The sequence below is a fragment of the Oncorhynchus masou genome, chromosome 3 (genome assembly GCF_036934945.1).
Source record: "Oncorhynchus masou masou isolate Uvic2021 chromosome 3, UVic_Omas_1.1, whole genome shotgun sequence".
In the NCBI taxonomy this organism is placed as follows: Eukaryota; Metazoa; Chordata; class Actinopteri; order Salmoniformes; family Salmonidae; genus Oncorhynchus; species Oncorhynchus masou.
In genome coordinates, this window is record NC_088214.1 from 41,974,938 (window position 1) to 41,996,068 (window position 21,131).

The following is a 21,131-nucleotide window of genomic DNA, read 5'->3' on the forward strand; positions in this document are numbered from 1 at the left end:
GGAGTATGCAGGCCATGGAAGAACTTGCACATTTTCGGGATTCAGAAATTGTGTAGTTTCTTGGGACATGGGGTCGTGCTTTATAATGCTGAAACATAAGGAAATGGCGGCTGGATGAATTGTACGACAATTGGCCTCAGGATCTCGTCACGGTATCTCTGTGCATTCAAATTGCCATCGATAAAATGCAATTGTGTATGTTGTCCGTAGCTTATGCCTGCCCATACTATAACCCCACCGCCACGTTGATAACAGAAAACTGCTCGCTCACACAACACCATCTGCCTGGTGGACTTCCTGAAGTCAGCATGCCAATTGCATGCTCCCTCAAAACTTGACATTTGTGGCATAACTAAGCATTTTAATGGCCTCCTATTGTCCCCAGCACAAGGTGCACCTGTGTAATGATCATGCTGTTTAAGCAGCTTCTTAATATGCAACACTTGTCAGATGGATGGATTATCTTGACGAAGGAGATATGCTCACTAACAGGGATGTAAACTAATTTGTGCACAAAGTCTTAGAAACAGGGTTTTTGTGCATGGAACATTTCTGGTATCTTTTATTTCAGGTCATGAAATTTGGGACCAGGCATGTTGCGCCTGATGTTTTTGTTGAAAAAAATCTGGGCGGATGGTAGATTTTTCTTTTCTACCTGCAACAGTGGCTGGTAGACCAAAAAAGAAAAAAATTCTCTCTGTTGGTATACTTGGGAAAAGATATCCAAAATGTTAATCACTTGGTGCTGATTTCTTGATTCTCAGTCTTATGTCCAATAATTTAAAAAAGTATATGCAAAAAAATTGTGGGTGCAAATAGTTGGGGATTCCTGGTATAAACTAGAGGTGCACGATATATCGGTGGACATGTCGGAATCGGCTAATATTAGCTAAAAAAAATGGCAACATCGGTATCGGCCGATATCTAGTTTAACGGCGATGTTAAAAACTGATGTCAACGCTAACGTGCATACCTATATAACAATGGCAAGAAAGATTTTGCGCTTCACGTGCAACACAGCATTCCTAACCAAGCCCACAATGTCGGCTGTGTGGATCAAGCAGTCATTTGAAAGAGTAAGAACATTTTAGCGAGACAACTCAAAGGCAAATGGAATTCATTGCCCTTACAATCAACCGTTCTCTGTCGTGTGTGATGTTTGCTTTTTCCGACTGGTCGAGCACAAGTACACTACCAAGTGCTCTCTTTTTCAGATGTTGCCCTACCGGAGTTAACCAGTAATAGCGTCACTGCTATTCGCTTCACAACATACATACTATGGAACGCCGTTTGGCTCATTGCGTGTCAAAATAAATCCTGTAGCACTGTCAAAGCTGTGCAAACACTCGTCACGAATTATGTGTTTACAATACCGTGTTAGTAATGAAGCATTGTTTGTTTGACCGCAACTTCTGGGGTAGCTAGCTTTAGCTTGGTACCAATCAAGCACTAATACAACCAGCCTGAAAACAATGACCAGTAGAAACTGCAGTCATTTTCATTATTCTTAGCAATGATTTAGGAATCCTTGTGATTAAGTATTAGCTAGGTTGCCACTTGTTGTTCGCCTATTGAAATTGAACATCAGTTCATGAAAACAAATGGCTAGCCAGCTGCTTAACCCTGTTGCCCAAAGCTATCATAAGTTGCCAGCTAGCTTCATCTGGCTAGTGAGGCTCGACCGGACCGGGTTATGTGTTGTGAAGCTAGCCACTGTTGGGCTTCTTTTCTTGGGCTTCTATTTAATAATGAATACTCAAAATGTGCACTTGTAAATCATATCAGTTTTAATCAATACAGCTGTAGACAGAAGTCAAAGATCAAACATACAACTGATGTCTCTCCCGAGTTCTGCAAAATAGGAAAAGTCCAAGTTGCTTTTATTATGCTTGCCCATAGTGATGTAACTGCCTACATCAACACCTACTCATGAGACCAAGCCCATGCATATACAGTTATACAAACTTGCAGGAGCGAAATATAGTTCCAGTGTTTTCTAAGGGCTCAGCAGTAATTTTCCACTCCCCGAGTTGCTTTATAGTGGTATGTCTGACTTGTTTCTTATCTCTTTCACTCCTCTGCAGAGTTCTGTCTATGAATCTCTTTAAGCCTTGAGGTGCATTCTCACGCACCCTGTTTTGACTGCAATAATTCAAACCTCAAATATATACATTGACTAAATGCCATGCTAATTTCTAAAGATAAATATTGACAGTAGTAGCTCAACATTTGATCTGCAAAAATGACAAGTTAATCAGTGGGTGATGGCGGTTTCAGATAAGTGAGGAGAATAAAAGTATAAATTGCCCCCACCCCTAATGCCTACACACTCTACTTTGAGAAGTCATCCCATCAGCAGCAGATGGTAATAAACCAAATTGCATGAATTCGTTCCCCAAATCAAATCACACTAAAACGTACCGGAGGCTATGGATCTAGATGCGTATATGAAAGGAGAGCTGCCAAATGTCAATGTTATAAACGTCCTGTCAATTCTGTGATTGGCATCCTACACGGAATGCAGTCAGACAAGTGTTTAGCAGCTGCCATCAAGCGTCTGTCATTGTTCCCACACATGGCAGTTATCGTGGAAATGAAAAGAACATGAGGTCCAGAGCTGAAGGTCACCCCTTCCCGGTCTTTGTGCAGCGTGATGAATCACATGTCTGTTTTGCTATCCCCTTCTGTTATTCGGCATCTCTATGGCTGTGTAGAGAAGTCACATTCTCTGTGTGTGTGTGTTTAGGGGTGTGTTTTTGTGTGACATGCACTAAATATACAAAAGTATGTGGACACCCCTTCAAATTCGTGGATTCGTTGCTGGCAAGTGTTTAAAATCGAGCACACAGTCTGCAATCTCCATAGACACACATTGGCAGTAGAATGGCCTTACTGAAGAGCTCAGTGACTTTCAACGTGGCACTGTTATAGGATGCCACCTTTCCACAAATCAGTTTGTCAAATTTCTGCCCTGCTATAGCTGCCCAGGGCAACTAAGTGCTGTTGTTGCTTGTAGACGTTTCCACTTCACAATAACTGCTCAGACGCGACGTGGAAGGCCACACAAGCTCACAGAGCTGGACCGGCGAGTGCTGAAGCGCGCAGTACGCAAAAATTATGTCCTCGGTTGCAACACTCACTACTGTGTTCCAAACTGCCTCTGGAAGCAACTTCATTACAAGAACTGTTTGTCAGGAGCTTCATGAAATGGGTTGCTATTGCCAAGCAGCCACACACAAGCTTAAGATCACCATGCGCAATGCCAACTGTCGGCTAGAGTGGTGTCATGCTCACCACCATTAGACCCTGGAGCAGTGGAAACGCGTTCTTTTGGAGTCATGAATCACGCTTCACCATCTGGCAGTCCGACGGACAAATCTGTGTTTTGAGGATGCCGGGAGAACGGTACTTGCCCCAATGCATACTACCAACTGTAAAGTTTAGTGGAGAAGGAATAATGGTCTGGGGCTGTTTTTCATGCTTTGGGCTAGGCCCCATAGTTCCAGTGAAGGGGAATCTGAATGCTACAGCATACTATGGCATTCCAAACGATTCTGTGCTTCCAACTTTGTGGCAACAGTTTGTGGAAGGCCCTTTCCTGTTTCAGCATGACAATGCCCTGTGCATGTAGTGTGCGTCCACGTTGTGAGCGGTCGTAAAAGAGCGAATCTCCGTTTGGGCTGATCTGTGACCCACTAGCACCTCCCCCAGTTAGAGGTGAATAAGGCAACCTCAGTTATACAGGCAAGGGTACTTTATTGACACACACACGGATTAATTGTACATGGAAAGGTAGTGTTTCTGAAACAAAAGAAACCGAGGTAATGAATGCACTGTACACAATACAGTAACTGATAGCACAAGTAGAGCAACAAGGCTATTAACAAAGGAAGGACTCATTTTGAATATTGATATGCTACCTGCACATACAGGTATTACTAAATAGCTCTACACAAAGGCATTACTTGATAGCTACCTACACACATAGCTAGCTAGAACAAATTAATAAGATAAATTCATTAAAAAGATTAAAAGCAATACAAGTTGCAGAGTTTGTATCCCTGACAGAATGCTGCGAGATGGTGTGCTAAGGGTCATCGGCAGGGATTTCGTAACAGATAGCCTGACAGGCAGAATGTTACACATTTCCACTGCTCTGCTTGTGTAGATTAATAGATGAGCTTGGTTTGATAAACTAGCAGACATCACAAATGAACACTGAAACTCAAAAAAAAGGGAACACTAAAATAACATCCTAGATCTGAATGAATGAAATATTCTTATTAAATACTTTTTTCTTTACATAGTTGAATGTGCTGACAACAAAATCACAAATTATCAATGGAAATCAAATTTATCAACTCATGGAGGTCTGGATTTGGAGTCACACTCCAAATTAAAGTGGAAAACCACACTACAGGTTGATCCAACTTTGATGTAATGTCCTTAAAACAAGTCAAAATGAGGCACAGTAGTGTGTGTGTGGCCTCCACGTGCCTGTATGACCTCCCTACAACGCCTGGGCATGCTCCTGATGAGGTGGCGGATGGTCTCCTGAGGGATCTCCTCCCAGACCTGGACTAAAGCATCCGCCAACTCCTGGACAGTGTGGTGCAATGTGGCGTTGGTGGATGGAGCGAGACATGATGTCCCAGATGTGCTCAATTGGATTCAAGTCTGGGGAACGGGCGGGCCAGTCCATAGCATCAATGCCTTCCTCTTGCAGGAACTGCTGACACACTCCAGACACATGAGGTCTAGCATTGTCTTGCATTAGGAGGAATCCAGGGCCAACCACAACAGCATATGGTCTCACAAGGGGTCTGAAGATCTCATCTCGGTACCTAATGGCAGTCAGGCTACCTCTGGCGAGCACATGGAGGGCTGTGCGGCCCCCCAAAGAAATGCCACCCCACACCATGACTGGCCCACCGCCAAACCGGTCATGCTGGAGGATGTTGCAGGCAGCAGAACGTTCTCCACGGCGTCTCCAGACTGTCACGTCTGTCGCATGTGCTCAGTGTGAACCTGCTTTCATCTGTGAAGAGCACAGGGCCCCAGAATTTGCCAATCTTGGTGTTCTCTGGCAAATGCCAAACGTCCTGCACAGTGTTGGGCTGTAAGCACAACCCCCACCTGTGGACGTCGGGCCCTCATACCACCCTCATGGAGTCTGTTTCTGACCGTTTGAGCATGCGCATGTGGCCTGCTGGAGGTAATTTTGCAGGGCTCTGGCAGTGCTCCTCCTGCTCCTTCTTGCACAAAGGTGGAAGTAGCGGTCCTGCTGCTGGGTTGTTGCCCTCCTACGGCCTCCTCCACGTCTCCTGATGTACTGGTCTGTCTCCTGGTAGCGCCTCCATGCTCTGGACACTACGCTGACAGACACAGCAAACCTTCTTGCCACATCTCATATTGATGTGCCATCCTGGATGAGCTGCACTACCTGAGCCAATTGTGTGGGTCATAGACTCCGTCTCATGCTACCACTAGAGTGAAAGCATCGCCAGCATTCAAAAGTGACCATAACATCAGCCAGGAAGCATAGGAACTGAGAAGTGGTCTGTGGTTATCACCTGCAGAACCACTCCTTTATTGGGAGTGTCTTGTATCTTGCTAATTGCCTATACTTTCCACCTGTTGTCTATTCCATTTGCACAACAGCATGTGAAATGTATTGTCAATCAGTGTTGCTTCCTAAGTGGACAGGTTGATTTCATAGAAGTGTGATTGACTTGGAGTTACATTGTGTTGTTTTTGTGTTCCCTTTTTTTTTTGAGCAGTGTATTTTTAATTCACTAGGCTAGTCAGTTAAGATCCAATTCTTATTTACAATGATGGGCCTACCCCAGCCAAACCCTAACCCGGACGACGCTGGGCCAATTGTGCGCCACCCTATGGGACTCCCAATCACAGCCGGTTGTGATACAGCCTGGAATCAAACCAGGGTCTGTAGTGACGCCTATAGCACTGAGATGCAGTGCCTTCGACCGCTGAGCCACTGGAGGGTTTAAAGAAGTGTTAATTTTTGCAGCTTTTTTTGTTTAGTTTTAGTCTTAACACCATTTAGTGTTAAGTCACATTTTAGTAATTTCATCCTTTTAGTTTTAGTTATCAGTTGACAAACTCTGGACAATTCTAGTCTAGTTTTAGTCACAGCCATTTTAGTCAGTGCTTTTTTTTCTATGAATGAATGAATGTTTAGGCTACCTCTAACTTCCATAGTACACATTCAGATAGCCTTGTCCAACTAGGCCTACTATCTCCTGGTATACCTTGGCTGGCAACATTGGTATTGTAGCAGATTGTAACCAATGCCAGCCATAATTAACCATATTGGCTATAAAGCCTTGGCTACAGGTTAAACCATTTACAGCTCTGATTTTCTCCCCATCATAACCATCAAGGGGGTAATTTGAGCTTTTCAAAAAATGTCAAGTATTACTGTACTCTTAATATTCATCAAATGGCTTTTTTTACCCTTCCCATTAGGTAATAAGCAACCGCAAGATTGTTTAAAACTGTTTATGCATCGAATATCTATGATGAGTACTCATCTGTGTCTGTGGGACTGAGTTGGGCCTCTGGAGCTTGAGGTGACAATTTACCTACAGCTGGCATTCCGTAGATGTGATGTGTGTGACCCGAGATAGACAGAGCCTGGCGGAGTAGAACAATCCCATATTGTGTCCAATCATTCTTGCATCTGGGAAATGGCACCGGGTGCAGGTGACCACAGGATGAACCCAGGATGGTGCCCCCGATCTGCATGTGGAGGTGGAAGCAACCATGACTATGCTTTTTTGGGTCCCCTATATAAGAGATTTTTTTTCATTAAAGGTTAAGCTCTCGGCAAAACACCTTTTAGTGTGTGGCCAACCAACTGCATTATTGTAATAATTAATCAATATTAAATAAAGGTGATTGTTTGAAGAAATGAGTCTCTCTCAGTATACATCAATTTCCACAATAGGTGCAAGAGCGGCAACACAGGTGAATGAAACAGTGCATATGGGAAACTAGAGCTTCTGATGTGATCAAAACAAAAATAGCCTACATGAAAAGGAGAGCGTAAACATTGTTTTTAGGTTAGTTACAAGACAAGTGTTCTGGCTTCGCATCAGTTCAAAAGATTGACAAGTGAATGCCTGGGAGCTGTGTGGGAGAGCCGGGCAGACCAGGTCCATCAGACCGCGCAACTGAAAGATGTTAAATCTGCCAATGAGAGGACTGCAAACGGCTAAAAAAAGGTGACCCAGCTGCCTCCAATCCCCCCGAAAATGGAAAAGATAAGCACAGCAAATCTGGAAGTTACATGGTGCCTATTATTCCATTTATTTTGAATTGTGGGATATAGCTGCATCTTTAATAATGGCCTGGTTTGTGGACTCCGATGACCACTTGAGTTATGACAATATCTGACACATTTCGATTGGAGTGTTGTGTCTATTTAATGACACAGTGTTTCTTCTCTTTGATTTGTGAACCCCAAATTTCAATGTCTTTTGCTTATTCTTTGTTTTTGCATTAATGCAACACGGTGTCTCATCTCTCGTGTCAAGTAAGCTCTTAATAATCAAAGTAGGATCAATTCTGTTTTGTGTCCTTGGTGGAAAAAAACGGTTGAAAAGAGATGTGAGAGTTAAAAACAAAACAGCAAATCCATTTTTGGAAGTCTCACTAGGCCTGCAACTACTGTAGCTCGCAAGGCACTTCATATCAAACACATTGCTCTGTTAGATGAGATCTGGGTAGGAGTGCTCATATAGGATCAGATTTGCCTTTTAGATTATAATGAATAAGATTATATTGATGGGGTGACCTGATTTCGGGACAGAGATGCTTTGTGGATATCTGTGTTTTAACTACAATAAAGACAGGCGCTTTGCTTCTGTGAAACATACAAAACATACCAAGAGTAGCTGCTCAACTATTCATTGGATCCAATGGCTAAAGCTTGTCTTGGAACCAGACAAACTGACATCGTTACAGCTGTGCGTGTCTGAGGTAAACTAACTCCTTGAAGGTTTTTTTTTTTTAATGATCAGAAAATGAGTGCATTAGCTTTACCTGGTTTATGCCTGTCCGTTTCACTTAATTCAGGACACAAGCCAGAGCTGTCATTTCCTCTGTTCAGTGTGTCTCATCTGTTGTCAAATTTGATACTTTTTGCAGCACATGGCTCATAATGGGATATCTTGCTGTCACTTATGATTTATTTTTCTCCTCCAGTTTCCCAAGCCAGACCCCCACCAAATCAAAAGAAGGGTATGTACTGCTACGACAGTGTGTGTGTGCGAGTGTTATTGATGAATGGTGATAAATGGTAATAGATTCACTAAACATATACATTGTGTTCGTTTCATTAAAGGCTCTCGGACTCCAATCGTAATCATCCCAGCGGCCACCACATCCCTCATCACCATGCTCAATGCAAAGGACCTACTGCAGGACCTCAAGTAAGTAGACTGTGTGCATGCGCCAGGATTTCCTTTAGTTGCTGAGCATTTGTTGGCTGCTTTTCCTTCACTCTGCGGTCCAACTCATCCCAAACCATCTCAATTGGGTTGAGGGCAGGTGATTGTGGAGGCCAGGTCATCTGCAGCTTTCCATTACTCTCCTTGGTCAAATAGCCTTTGCACAGCCTGGAGGTGTGTTGGGTCATAGTCCTGTTGGAAAAACAAATGATAGTCCCACTAAGCGCAAACCAGGTGGGATGGCGTATCGCTGCAGAATGCTGTGGTAGCCATGCTGGTTAAGTGTGCCTTGAATTCTAAATAAATCACTGACTGTCACAAGCAAAGCACCATCACACCTCCATGCTTCACGGTGGGAACCACACATGCAGAGATCATCCGTTCACCTACTCTGCGTCTCACAAAGGCACAGCGGTTGGAACCAAAAATCTCAAATTTGGACTCATCATACCAAAGGACAGATTTCCACCGGTCTAAAATCTTTGCCCAAGCAAGTCTCTACTTCTTATTGATGTCCTTTAGTGGACGTTTCTTTACAGCAATTTGACCATGAAGGCCTGATTCACAGTCTCCTCTGAACAGTTAATGTTGATGTCTGTTACTTGAATCTTGTGAAGCATTTATTTGGGCTGCAATTTATGAGTCTGGTAACCTAATGAAATTACCTCTGCTGCAGAGAATAACTTTGGGTCTTTCTCTTCCTGTGGCGGTCCTCATGAGAGCCAGTTTTAATATAGTGCTTGGTTTTTGCGACTGCACTTGAAGAAACTTGACATTTTCCGGATTGACTGACCATGTCTTAAAGTAATGATGGACTGTTGTTTCTCTTTGCTTATTTGAGCTGTTCTTGCCATAATATGGAATTTTACCAAATAGGGCCATCTTCAGTATACCACCCCAACCTTGTCACAACATAACTGATTGGCTCAAATGCATTAAGAAGGAAAGAAATTCCACAAATTAACTTTTAACAAGGCACACCTGTTAATACATTCTAGGTGACTACCTCATGAAGCTGGTTTTAGAGAATGCCAAGAGTGTTGAAAGCTATCCAAGGCAAAGGGCGGCGGCTACTTTGAAGAATCTCAAATATATAATATATTTTGATTTGTTTAACACTTTTTTTTTTATGATTCCATATGTGTCGTTTCATAGTTTTGAGGTCTTCTCTATTGTTCTACAATGTAGAAAATAATGCAAATGAAGAGAAACCCTTGTAGGTGTCAACTTTTAATTGCTACTATGAATACAGTGTGTTCTAAAAGTATTCAGACCCCTGGACTTTTTCCACATTTTGTTAGCCTTATTTTAAAATGGATAAAATTGTATGTTTTTATCAATCTACACAAAATACCCCATAATGACAAAGCATAAACAGGTTTTTAGAAATGTATGCTAATGTATTAAAAATAAAACTTATAACATTTACACAAGTATTCAGACCCTTTACTCAGTACTTTGTTGAAGCACCTTTGGCAGCAATTACAGCCTCGAATCGTCTTGGGTGTGACGCTACAAGCTTGGCACACTTGTATTTGGGGAGTTTCTCCCATTCTTCTCTGCAGATCCTCTCAAGCTGTCAGGTTGGATGGGGAGTGTTGATAATCTCTACCCGGCACAGCCAGAAGAGGGCTGGCCACCCCACATAGCCTGGTTCCTCTCTAGGTTTCTTCCTAGGTTTTGTCCTTTCTAGGGAGTTTTTCCTAACCACCGTGCTTCTACACCTGCATTGCTTGCTGTTTGGGGTTTTAGGCTGGGTTTCTGTACAGCACTTTGAGATATCAGCTGATGTACGAAGGGCTATATAAATACATTTGATTTGGAGTGTTGCTGCACAGCTATTTTCAGATCTCTCCAGAGATGTTCGATCAGGTTCAAGTCTGGGCTCTGGCTGGGCCACTCAAGGACATTCAGAGACTTGTCCCGAAGCCACACATGCCCTGTCTTGACTGTGTGCTTTGTGTCGTTGTCCTGTTGGAAGGTGAACCGTCGTCCCAGTCTGAGGTCCTGAGCGCTCTTGAGCAGGTTTTCACCAAGGATCTCTTTGTACTTTGCTCCGTTCATCTTTCTCTCAATCCTGACTAGTCTCCTAGTCCCTGCTGCTGAAAAACACCCACACAGCACAATGCTGCCACCACCATACTTCACCGTAAGGATGGTGCCAGGTTTCCTCCAGATGTGACGCTTGGCATTCAGGCCAAAGAGTTCGATCTTGGATTCATCAGACCAGAGAATCTTGTTTCTCATGGTCAGAGTCCTTTAGGTGCCTTTTGGCAAACTCCAAGTGGGTGGTCATCTGTTTTTATATTATGTAATGGCTTCCATCTGGCCAGTCTACCATAAAGGTCTGATTGGTGAAGTGCTGCAGAGATGGTTGTCCTTCTGGAAGGTTCTCCCATCTCCACAGAGGAACTCTGGAGCTCTGTCAGAGTGACCATTGGGTTATTAGTCACCTACGTGACCATTTTCCCCCGATTACTCAGTTTGGCCAGGTGGCCAGCTCTATAATGAGTCTTGGTGGTTCCAAATTTCTTCCATTTAAGAATGTTTTATTGGACATTCAATGCTGCAGACATTTGTTAGCACCCTTTCCCAGATCTGTGCATGCCTTTTCCAAATCATGTCCAATCAATTGAATTTACCACAGGTGGACTCCAAGTTGTAGAAACATCAAGGATGATCATTGGAGACAGGATGCACCCGAGTCTCATAGCTAAGGGTCTGAATACTTATTTACATATGTTTTGTTAGTATTACATTTGCAAAAAAAAAGCCTTGTTTTCGCTTTGTAATTATGTGGTATTGTGTGTGTGGATTGAGGATTTTTATTCGGTCAATTTTAGAATAAGGCTGTAACGTAACAAATTTTGGGAAAAGGGGTCTGAATACTTTCCAAATCACATTGACTGCACTGGGCCTTTAAGACAATGGCACAAATCTCTAGGTAGACTGGCCTTTTTTAGATTTGGAAAAACTAAAGACTTTTTCACTTCTCCCATTGACTTTCCAAACCCTAGTCTGGTATGCTTTGTGAGGAATTCCCAGAAGTGTTTTAAAACTTAGCGTTTATTATTGGCTTAAGTCCAGGAAGTTCCTCCCTGTTTCACTGAGTTTCTGGTTTAGTGCCAAATAAATGACTCTTAGCTACCAACCCAGTCTACTGCCCGACTCTGTGTAGAGTTGCATTTGTAAACAGACCAAATAAAGCGTGAAAAACGGGGGGGGATGCTCACTTTTTTTGTTGTTGTTGGTATGTCATCTATACATATACTCGGCTTTACTGTACAGTGAATGTGATAGGGGGAGTACAGTAGGTCTTGTATTGTGTTTGGAGAGGCTAGCATGCTCGCAGTTACCAAGTTTTAAAACGGGCAACAACAAACTACGGGGATGTAATTTGTTTTGGTATGTAGGCTATAGTTAGTTTGATGGGTAGAAGAAGATTGTAGGACTTGTTTTATATGCTGGCATGCTAGAAAGGAAATGGAGGGAAGGAGTGACAGCCAAGTGGGAACAATTCAGACTGGGCTAAAATAGCTGTGCTGGAAATGAATAATAACACTTCGTTAATTAGGACACTTAAGATGAAGTTACTATCACACACAAGACTGCAACATTTATCCACATGTACCAATAAATGTTTCATTAAAAAACAAGCTTCACATGTGTTGGACTTAATAATCCCTATATTAGAATCATGTTGAAAACAACATTGCATAGTCACCATAATAATTTATTTTGCCTTGCTAACAGTAATGCTTTCTTGACGGAGGTTTTGTATCGTATGCATTAGCCATTACTCTTCTCCCTCCCTTCTCCGTGAGGTTTGTGACGCCAGAGGAGAAGAAGAAGCAGGGCATCCAGCGGGACAACGAGGTGCTGCTCCAGAGACGCAAGGACCAGATCCAGCCCGGGGGGGCCACGCTCAGCGTCACCGTGCCCTACAGGGTCATCGACCAGCCCCTCAAACTAGCTCCGCAGGACTGGTGAGTCACCACCACCGTACATGGCCATTTGGCATCTTCGATACATACATTCCACTCCGTATCATTGACCAGCCACTGTGTCACGAGGACCATACATGACCCTACTCCATAGCCATTTATGATCTTCAATACATACACTTCACTTAGAACTGGTGAGTCTCCAGGACCATACATGACCACATTATGAACATTCACGATCTTCCATAAATACAGTCCTTTCAGAAAGTATTCACACCCCTTTTTCCACATTTTTTTACAGCTGGAATTTAAAATTGAATAAATTGAGTTTTTTTCCCACTGGCCTACACTCAATTCCACTTTGTCATTATGGGGTATTATGTTTTACAAATTAATAGCTGAAATGTCTTGCCATAGCAAAGAGGTTTAATACTTATTGACAAGTTTAAATTGTGCTTAACTAGTTGCATGGACTCTGCAATAGTATTTAACATGTTTTTTGAATGACTACCTCATCTCAGTACCCCACACATACAATTATCTGCAAGGTCCCTCATTGGAGCAGTGAATTTCAAACACAGATTCAACCACAAAGACCAGGGAGGTTTTCCAATGCCTCGCAAAGAAGGGCACCTCTTGGTAGATTAAAAAAACAGACATTGAATATCCCTTTGAGCATTGTAACATTATTAATTATACTTTGGAAGGAGTATTTATACACCCAGTCACTACAAAGATACAGATAGCCTTGCTAACTGTTGCCGTAGAGGAGGACACGGCTCAGGGATTTCACCATGAAGCCAACTGTGACGAGTTAAATGGCTGGGATTGGAGAAAACCGAGGATGGATAAACAACCTTGTAGTTACTCCACAATACTAACCTAATACTAACCTAATTGACAGTGAAAGGGAAGCCTGTACAGAATTTGAAAAAACATGCATCCTGTTTGCAACAATGCACTAAAGTAATATTGCAAAAAATGTGGCAAATCAGTAACTTTTTGTCCTGAATACAAAGTGTTATGTTTGGGGAAACCCAATAAAACATACTACTGAGCACCACTCTCCATATGTTCAAGCATAGTGGTGGCTGCATCATGTTATGGGTATGTTATGAGTTTTTCAGGATGAAAAATAAATGAAATGGAGCTAAGCACAGGTAAAATCCTAAAGAAAAACCTGGTCTCCTTTCCACCAGACACTGAGAGATAAATTAACCTTTCAGCAGGACAATAACCTAAAACACAAGGCCAAATATACATTGGCGTTGCTTAACAAGAAGACAGCAAATGTTCCCGAGAGGCCAAGTTAGTTTTGACTTTAATCTGCTTGAAAATCTATGGCAAGACCTGAAAATGCTTGTCTAGCAATGATCAACAACCAATTTGACAGAACTTGAAGAATTTTGAAATGAGTAATGGGCAAATGTTGCACAATCCTGGTGTGGAATGCTCTTAAAGAGCAATGTTTCTTGTACATGTGTGTGTAGACACAACAGTACTACAGGATTGACAGTACCTCACGATATTGTGGTAATGGTCGGCTGTAAATGAAAGTACTTGACCCAAAGCCACATACCGCTACACCACTTGAGCAATCAGCCCCTCAACTTACCCATGGCCACAAATGACTATACATCCTCTCTACATCTGGCTTGCAATGTGAAGATTGTGCAAAACTTACTCCCATTTTATTGTGCCACACATGCAAAACGGTCTCATTTTGTATGAATTGTTTTCACACTAGAGGTTGATGTTGACTGTGTTTGTGCAGGGATCGCGTGGTGGCCGTGTTCGTGCAAGGCCCTGCCTGGCAGTTCAAGGGCTGGCCTTGGCTGCTACCTGATGGATCTCCTGTGGACATTTTCGCTAAAAGTGAGATTCCTCCCACTTGCTCTTATACATACAGGGGTAGCACTTTACTTTTGACAAGGTATGTATGTCTTTCTTGTTACAAGTAAATGGTTACCCAGTTATTTCAAACTGTAAAGTGCTACCCATACAGTTCTTTGGCTACGAACCTGTGATCCCTTTAGATGGACTTAAGTTAATGTATTTGAGCTAACCTGTCCAACCCATGTCTCGAAACGAGTATTGGTCCTATCTAATTGACTGTGTGTGGTTGTGGTCACCCTGCAGTCCGAGCCTTCCATCTGAAGTATGACGAGCAGAAGATGGACCCCAATGTGCAGAAGTGGGACGTGACCGTGCTGGAGCTGAGCCACCACAAGCGCCATCTCGACCGGCCCATGTTCCTGAAGTTCTGGGAGACCCTCGACAGGTGTGTTTTGATAGCACATTGTGCACATGTATGTTCATGACGCAATGGGGTTGATACCAAACCCACCTATACCTTGTTATGAAAACCCTTCTCCCTTCCCTCTTTCTATACTGGTCTATCCTTTCAATGAAATTACTTTAAAATATTTCTGAAAACATTTATTATTTAAAATTAATTCTGGAAGTGCACTGAATTCCAATTCTCTTCAATTGGGAAAATCTGGTGTTGGAATTTGATTTACTTTCTCATTTGACATGGAATTGACCCTAACCCTGGAAGATATGTTTCCATGTAAATGTTAGCACTCTTGTACATTGAGTTAAATAATATTCTCTGTAAAAGTTTAAACTTCATATACTCTGGGGTTATAGAAATAGTTGGGATTTCTATTTGAATGGGATGACAGTAGAATGCATGAGCTCCTTCTGACCACATGCCATCTTCTCTTCCGGTTCTCTCTACAGATACATGGTGAAACACAAGTCGCACCTGAGGTTCTGAGCCTAGACCGTGGCCTCCTTCCTCCACAGGTCCCGTCAAGGCATTTATAAACTCCCGCCCCAAACCTAGCCCTCCTCCTCCCCACCAGGACTACCACTAGAAGAGAAAGGAGACACACGGGCCCACAACACCCCCCACCAGCACTTTGGGGATCCAGAATAGACCCACGTGTTCAGATTGTCATTCAGGAAAATACTTTCTACCTGGTCTTCATGGTTTCCATAGATAGAAGCAGCAGATACAGTATGTCTGGACATTGGGAAGGGGAGGTTGGAGCGTCCCATGTTTTTCAAGTTCCTATGTACAATATAAAACAATATACCAAAACTATATATTTTCTAACAGTATAGTGTTTTACTGTGGAGACAGATTGAAGAGCGAGAGAAAGCGAAAGGGGGATGGATAGATGGAGGTGGGGAAAACAACTTCCCATACTATTTCCTTTGTGAAATGGATCTTGTAAATTCCATGTGAAACATGAGCTGGATAAGAAGCCCTTTGGATCACTGCTGGCAATAAGGGATACGAGACCTCTGTTAGTTTCATTTCCTGATGTTTTTACTTCCTTACGGTAGGAACATTTGTCTCTACTTTTTTACTAAGTGCGTCCGAAATGGCACCCTATTTCCTAAATAGTGCACTACAGTGCTCTATGAAGGGAATAGAGTGCAATTTGGGACAGAATCCTAGTTTGAAAGCGCATAGGTATGCAGTCTTATAGCCAAGGAGCATCTGAGTGACGTGCCATGCGATCCAAATGTATATATGATGATATATGAGCCAGACTTTGAAGATCAAAGAAGCTAGGTATCTTATTCTTGATGCATAACAAAGCTAATGATTCAGTGATGGGTTCAAATGTTCGACAGTAAATTCCAATATTTGCGTTTTTTTTTTTTTTTTTTTTTTTTTGCAACTGCGCACCACTTTGGTCACTACATGACGAAGTAAAGATTTAGTTATTTTTAGTTGGTGTTGTGCAAATGAAAGGAATGATGGACATTGCTTTATTTGATGTGTTCACAATGCAAATGGTTAATAAAAGTTGGTAGATGGAATGTGTATCGTCTGTGTTGCAGTTTAAATCTCCTTTAGCTTTCATGCAGAGTTGGGTTTCTGTTTGGACTTGAAGTTTTTCCTGCCCTCATGATCTGAGCAGGAAAAAATCTGGGTACTAGATAGATAGATGGGAAAACAACTTGTAAAGGCATACGGTTTTTGATTGAGCTGTTTTTTTCTTCCGTAAAGTCAGGGGATGATTGTACACTTTCAGTTATAAAAAGGACCATCTTTTCGTATTTTTGATAAAGTTAATTATAGGTGTAACTGTTAGGCTACTGTTGCTTCATGCGTTGAATGCGTGTACTTACTTTCACTCTGGGTAGGTACTTTCCATGCCGTTACCGTTACTTTCCAAGCAGGAGTAAAGGGCGCTGTTCCGGTTGTTACCGTAGTAGACTATGTATTACAGTCTAGATTGTTATAAATATGAGTTATTTATTGTGTAGGCTTTAACCTACTTGAAATAAAGTAATGCGAGAGAAAATGGCCACGTAGTTGCCACCGCGCGGGCAACACGACCACCAATTATACACAGTACGAAGAACTGAGTCGGCAGGCACAAAACTAGAACATTGAGCACTGACCGCCGGGTTATTGACTAGTCCATCTGCCACGCAAAACGGTCTTGAGTGCCAACAAATCAGACCGATTCGCTTTCCATACACCCACTTATTTCGACACACCCGGTCGCCATATTGGGATGCAGCTACCCCCTTCACGAAGATAGCTAAGCTAGCGAGCTAGGGTTAACTAAGGCTGCAGTGCATTCGCTTTCTCATTCTACAGTTACAAATAACTCCATTCGGGAATATTAAAAAGGAGCCTACCTGTTGGCTCGGGGTCGTTGTAGCCTATCCTTCTCCCTTAATTTAGAGTTTTGTCATTTTAATTCCATTTTACATATCTAAATCAAACTTTTGCCACACAATGACATGCTGACCAGACCGCGGGTGCTTCTGCCAACGCACGCATGTTGATTTTATCCCCCACACCAAACACGATCTGGACACGCAGGATGAAATATCAAAACGAACTCTGAACCAATTATATGAATTTAGGGACAGGTCGATAAGCAAACAGTTATGGCAATATATCTAGCTAGCTTGCTGTTGCCAGCTAATTTGTCCTGGGATATAAACATTGGGGTGTTTTACTGAAATGCTCAAGGTCCTCTACTCTGACAATTAATCCACAGATAAAAGGGTAAAACGTTTTCTAGCAATCTCTCCCTCCTTGGACTTTATTTGGCGGTTGGCAACCAATTTTAAGGTGCATTACCCACTACCGACGATTTTGGACAGCTTCATTCACTTCTACTAACTATTTGCTCGAGATAGTTTTAGAGAAAACTGCTGTGGAAAACTCGGCCAGAAGCGAGCAAGTGTCAAGTGAATCCACAACATCACCACAAACGTCTTTTCAAGCCAGGTAAATTACAATCGTTTGAGATACTAGCTAGTGATATATCACAATTTATTATATAGATAGATAGATCTGCCCTATAAGGTTTTAAATAGGTTATGCTAGCTAACGTTAGCTATGTAGACTAACGTAAAGTTAGCTAGCTACTGTTATGGTAGCTAGGTTAAAAAACGTTCAGATGTAAACATGCAGTGGACGGGCTATTTTGAAAATGTGATTATGTTAAATGAATGCACAATTAATTACAGAGAATATTTTTGTAGATTACAATTTTAATGGTTTGGCATTATAATAAGTAGTGTGAAAATATATTTAGAAATGTTCATGGATAACATTAGTAGTGAGGAGGAAGAAGAGTGAAGGAGACAGAGGAGGAAATGTAAAGATATGGTAACAGAGCCTGACAATTTATTATTCCAAACAATGTTTTTGATATAAAATACAAATCTGATTGCCTGTGTTGAAATTCCCTCTGTCACCACATTCTTCAAGAAGGTATAGAGCCTTCCCAAGAAGAATATGGTTTAGCTGTGCAGGAGGGTGTCTTTGCATACCACACTATGTGACACAATCATAGTTACAGGACTATGGACTGCACAGCACAATTGACACGGAGGCTTTGTGAGCCAAAGTTTACATGTCCTAAGGACAAAATGTGACGCCATAATGAGTAACTTGTTAGCAACATGGGCAACTACTTTGCTAACACAGGACCTAGACCAGGTTGAATTTGTGTCCCTGTCCATTGATGCGTCCAATCATGGACATTTAAAGCTGCTGCCAATAGTAGTCAGATATGTAAGATATATGATGGCAGCGCATCTATGGAAACAAATCTGCTTGATTTTGTTGAATTGAATGGAGAAACAACACAAGAGGGAATTGCAACTGAGGTCCTGGTGGTCATCCAAAAATGTAACCTGGAAAACATTCTCTGCCGACAACAAATACCAACTTTGGAGGACTGAATAGGCTGAGGAGGGTCAATGTCCATACCAAAGTTAAAAATGCTCTGCAGCGGGAGGTGATTGGCTTAGGTTGTCCTGCCCACATCATAACACGGCCAGAACAGCTTTGGATATGATGTTGAGTACCTGCTCACAAAGATATTTGGATATGTTCATATTTTCACCGTCAGAGTAGAAAGACTGAAGGGCTTTTGTGAGTTTGTTGGCCAGGAGTACCATAACATTTTAGGACACAGCAATATTCGCTTGATGTCCATGCTCCCTGCTCTAGAAAGAGTGCTGAAAATGTATGTGCCATTGAAATCCTTTTTTATTTCTGAAGACAAATGCCCTGTTGTCCTGTGAACAATGTTCGAAGATCCACTGACTGAACTTTGGCTGGCCTTTGTCCATGGAAACTTGACCGTATTCAGTGACACGATCAAGATGCTTGGAGGCCAGGACCACTGTGCTGTGGAGTCCGCTGCAATTCTGAGAAACATTGAGGCAAAATTCACTGCAAGACGTGATGACAACTTCATTCCAGTTTTGACTTCTGAGAAAGCTAGAGGAAAATGGAGCCATGTCTAAAGAGAGCTTTCTCAAAACATCACAATCATTCTTCACTATGGCTGTGAACTACTTGCAAGTGTAACAGTATAACTTTAGTCCGTCCCCTCGCCCCTACCCCAGCTCGAACCAGGGACCCTTTGCACACAGACAACAGTCACCCACAAAGCATCGTTACCCATCGCTCCACAAAAGCTGCGGCCCTTACAGAGCAAGGGGAACCACTACTTCAAGGTCTCAAAGCGAGTGACGTCACCGATTGAAATGCTATTAGCGCGCACCACTGCTAACTAGCTAGCCATTTCACATCGGTTACACAAGCATGGGGAAAGCACACAGATAATCTAAAAGATTTACATTGTCTCCTTTTAAAAAGGCAATCTCTGCATGAAGACATCCAGAAGGCAGCAGGCACACTGCAGGAAAAATGCCCCAATGTGACCATCAATGAGGATGCATTGTGTGACGAGGGTACTGGTCTGCAAGAGTTCCTAAAGGGGGATCGCTTGAAGAATGGAAAACATCTGAGACACCGCTTCGTCAGAGATTGAGCACGGTGGTTACCCACTTCAAAGAGAACGACATCCCACACACTAACCTGGCTAGATTAGCGTCTGTTGTCATGTGCTTACCTGGAAGTAATGCACCAGTCGAGAGAGTGTTCTCCCAAATTAATGATCTATGGACAGCAGCAAGAACTAGGTTCACTGTTCCTACCATCAAGGTCATGCTTATTGTGAAGATAAACTTCAACCTCCCCTGCCAGGAGTTCATTGAGAAGCTGGCCAAAGACAAAGCAATCCTGATGAAGATACATTCTTCTGAGAAATATACAGATTAGGTTGGTATAAGTATATTATGTAGTTACCAATATCATCAGCATCTTATTTATTTATTATGTTAAGTATTTCACATATACTATTGTCTGTTTTTTCAATTTTACTTATGTTCTCTTCTGCTCTTAGTCTACCAGGACCACTGAATGGCTGTTCAGATCGGACAGTTCTGTTTTGTCTGTAGTGTTTCTGTAATATAGTTGTCTTCTCTGTTTCACAGTGTGCCTGTTAGACTAAATACATGAAACCGGAATTGTCCCCCTTTTTTATTTCATAGATAATATAACATTGGCTATTTTAATTATATATTGACCACCGAACTGGAAATGTCCCCGGTTTTCATTTCAGAAATCTGGTCACCTTACAGTAGGTGGTAATGGTACTGTACACTGTATGGGTGCAGGTTTCATAAATACAATGAACATGGTGCGATCTCATCTCAAATAATCTCCATTGAGAACCATCACAAAGTTGGTCTCTGCACTGAACTGACCTTTTTATTGAACTTTTTCTGATTAATTTATATAGTCATTAAATATGTGCCACTGGTTTGAGTCTATTACAACATCTTTACAAGAACAAAACACACAGAATAAGTACAGTTCTAAAAGCAAAATAACTACTTCAATGAAAAACCCAAACAAATCAACCAAAATATTTTTCAGAAATACTTAGTTATTGTTCAGTCAGTGTCTCAACTCTTCAAACAACAGCTATGGACAAGTATGTCACACAAAGTATGCAATTTTAAATTAAATAAATAATTAGTAAATGTACTGTCATGTACTAAAAACTACTAAACAAAATAACAAATATCATACTATACACCAGGGGTTCTCAAACAGGGTAGGTGGACCCCGAGGGGTCCCTGGTGTAATGGCAAGGGGTCCATGAAATAAAAAAAGTGTAATGAATGTATTCAGCAGCACAAGGATTCCACTAACTTTACATATAATATAGAGGGGGTGGAGGTCCCTGAGGACCACTCAAAACCTTGCCTGCCTTTCCTCAAAATATGCAGGGGTTCCAGTACTCACAAAAGGTTGAACCACTGCTATACACACTACTGAACAAAAGAACCGAACATATGTTTG

General features: G+C 42.1%; 2 protein-coding genes across 3 annotated transcripts in view; one reads left to right on the top strand and one right to left on the bottom strand.

Moving 5' to 3' along the window:
- Window positions 1-16,262, top strand: part of LOC135517069 (parafibromin-like) — a 56,335-nt gene extending 40,073 nt beyond the window's left edge. Inside the window, exons 12-17 of the mRNA XM_064941093.1 lie at window positions 8,230-8,265; window positions 8,369-8,456; window positions 12,299-12,460; window positions 14,193-14,293; window positions 14,558-14,699; window positions 15,164-16,262. Of these exons, the coding sequence (XP_064797165.1) occupies window positions 8,230-8,265; window positions 8,369-8,456; window positions 12,299-12,460; window positions 14,193-14,293; window positions 14,558-14,699; window positions 15,164-15,200 (566 nt within the window). The 3' untranslated portion in view covers window positions 15,201-16,262. The remainder of the gene's footprint in view (window positions 1-8,229; window positions 8,266-8,368; window positions 8,457-12,298; window positions 12,461-14,192; window positions 14,294-14,557; window positions 14,700-15,163) is intronic.
- LOC135517079 (beta-1,3-galactosyltransferase 2-like) overlaps window positions 1-17,218 on the bottom strand; it is a 34,901-nt gene extending 17,683 nt beyond the window's left edge. The window contains exon 1 of one of the 2 annotated variants that reach the window (XM_064941126.1): window positions 17,090-17,218. The gene's annotated coding sequence lies outside the window, so the exon portion shown is untranslated. The other variant, XM_064941104.1, reaches the window with a different exon arrangement.
- Window positions 17,219-21,131: the final 3,913 nt, after the last annotated feature.